This window comes from Conger conger, chromosome 4 (assembly GCF_963514075.1).
Source record: "Conger conger chromosome 4, fConCon1.1, whole genome shotgun sequence".
Classification (NCBI taxonomy): domain Eukaryota; kingdom Metazoa; phylum Chordata; class Actinopteri; order Anguilliformes; family Congridae; genus Conger; species Conger conger.
Window position 1 is genome coordinate 77,931,011 of NC_083763.1, and position 2,500 is coordinate 77,933,510.

The following is a 2,500-nucleotide window of genomic DNA, read 5'->3' on the forward strand; positions in this document are numbered from 1 at the left end:
TGTGCCAGCAACTAAATGCATAAAGACATGCAGGTGAGTTTAATGAATCAATCAATCAAATTTTATTTGTATAGCACTTTGTCAGAAAGCGGCTTTACAGAGAACCGGCCCCTCACAGGACTAACTGAAACAGGTACAGGGAGTCAGGACACTAGCAGGACTAACTGAAATAGGCACAGGGAGTCAGGACACTAGCAGGACTAACTGAAACAGGTACAGGGAGTCAGGACACGAGCAGGACTAACTGAAACAGGTACAGGGAGTCAGGACACTAGCAGGACTAACTGAAACAGGTACAGGGAGTCAGGACACTAGCAGGACTAACTGAAACAGGCACAGGGAGTCAGGACACTAGCAGGACTAACTGAAACAGGTACAGGGAGTCAGGACACTAGCAGGACTAACTGAAACAGGTACAGGGAGTCAGGACACTAGCAGGACTAACTGAAATAGGCACAGGGAGTCAGGACACTAGCAGGACTAACTGAAACAGGTACAGGGAGTCAGGACACTAGCAGGACTAACTGAAACAGGTACAGGGAGTCAGGACACTAGCAGGACTAACTGAAACAGGCACAGCGAGTCAGGGAGCAGGAATAACCGCGCTGTGTTTTCTCCAGACTGCTGCCTTCCAGCACTTCCACAGGGCCGCGGTCTTGGGGCACTTTGACGCCATGGTGTTGGTGGCCTGGCACTACGCTACAGGAGCCCTGCAGGGCGTGAGCAGAGACCCGGAGAGAGCCGTCAGGTGGGCACGTTCACCCGCACTGTCCAGGTGTGGTCCTTTACCTGAACACTGCACTGACTCCAATTAAATTCAGTTTAAGTGCTCTTTACACACTGTCACTAAGACTCTGTACAGAGCAACAGAGTCATGTTAGCGGCAAAGAGCACAAACACCAGGCCTGAGCCCCAAAATAGCACAGGTACAGGAGGTAAACACTCCGCAGGGATGAAAAGACTCCCTGAAGGGAGGGAATCTCAGGAGGACCCCGGCGTTCTCCGGGTGAGGTGCTTTACCTGTGCGCCCGTGTAAGGTGTGTACTGCACTGTGTGTTTTCCGGCGCAGGATGCTGAAGCGTGTGTCGGAGAAGAACGGATACCTGGGACATGTAGTTTGGAGCGGCCTCCGCGCTTACCTGCGAGGATCCAGGTGCGTTAGAGTCCCGCCCACACCCTTCACCCCTAAGCCCTCAACAGCACCCTGGGGGGAGATGTTACTACCGGAGTGAACTCCGTTCTGCCCTGTAAACTGTTGCTCCGATGGACCCATTTCAGTTAAGATTACCTTTACCTGAGGGACTTGAAAAATATAATGCAGAGGGTTTTGGTATTCCTCTGCCCCCGGGGTGCTGGTGAGGGAAAAAGTATAGCTCACCTGCCCTCTCTCACCTGCTCTGCCCCGCCCTCTCACACCTGTTCTGTTCTGCCCCGCCCTCTCACACCTGTCCTGTTTCCTGTTACAGACAGGAAGCACTTCTGAGTTACACCATCGCCGCGGAGGCGGGGTTTGGCATAGGCCAGAACAACGCAGCGCACCTGTGTGAGGTAACGGCCAAACGTTCAGCTCGTGCAGCCAGCGTGTAACTCACCTGTCGTTAGCAAGTACCTGTGTGTGCACACTTGTGTTAACAGGCACATATGGGATCGACTTACTTCATTGTACGTCGCTCTGGATAAGAGCGTCTGCTAAATGCCGTGTAATGTAATGTAAAAAGACTTCCTGCTTCTGGGGTAATGTCAAAACCTCATATATGTCATGTGCAATTACTGTGTAACCAGCATGGGTATCATAGTGTTGCCTGCATGTGCTATATTGTGGACAGCATTGAAGGAGACCAGGCAGTCTGCCTGTGGGTCCAGTGTGATAGAGTATTCACCACTGGGGTTTAGTCAGAGACTAACAGGCTGTTCTCCCTGTGGGATGAGTGTGTTGAGTGTGTATGATGCGTGTGTGTTGAGTGTGTGTGATGTGTGTTTTGAGTGTGTGATGTGTGTGTGTTGAGTGAGTGGTATGAGTGTGTGTTGATTGTATGTATTGAGTATGCATGATGCGTGTGTGTTGAGTGTGTTGAATGTGTGGTATGAGTGTGTGTTGCGTGTGTGTGTGTGTATGTGTGTGGTATGAGTGTGTGTTGTGTGTGTGTGTTGAGTGTGTGTTGTGTGTGTGGTATGAGTGTGTGCTGTGTGTGTGTGTTGAGTGTGTGTTGAGTGTGTGTTGTGTGTGTGTGGAGTGTGTGTTGAGTGTGTGTTGTGTGTGTGGTATGAGTGTGTGTTGAGTGTGTGTTGTGTGTGTGTGTTGAGTGTGTGTGTGTGTTTGATGAAGTATGAGTGTGATTCAGTCAGAGGCTAACAGGCTGGTCTGTACTTACCAGGAGTTGGGTCCCAGTTCCCGATGTCAGTGGAGATACCACAACCAGTCAACCTATAACCACCTCCCACACCACAGCGGTGAGATACACACACACACACACACACACACACACACACATCACACCGG

The 2,500-nt window shown here is 50.9% G+C and overlaps 1 protein-coding gene across 7 annotated transcripts in view; it reads left to right on the forward strand.

Moving 5' to 3' along the window:
• LOC133127119 (protein sel-1 homolog 3) overlaps positions 1-2,500 on the forward strand; it is a 23,388-nt gene that overhangs the window by 16,487 nt on the left and 4,401 nt on the right. For 6 of the 7 annotated variants that reach the window (XR_009708588.1, XR_009708589.1, XR_009708590.1 and 3 more), the window contains exons 16-19: positions 621-748; positions 1,070-1,153; positions 1,467-1,548; positions 2,376-2,451. Coding sequence is in view for 1 of the 7 variants with exons in the window: in XM_061239779.1 (XP_061095763.1) it covers positions 621-748; positions 1,070-1,153; positions 1,467-1,548; positions 2,376-2,451 (370 nt within the window). In the remaining 6 variants the exon portion in view is untranslated. Of the gene's footprint in view, positions 1-620; positions 749-1,069; positions 1,154-1,466; positions 1,549-2,375; positions 2,452-2,500 lie in introns of those variants that run through there. The other variant, XR_009708593.1, reaches the window with a different exon arrangement.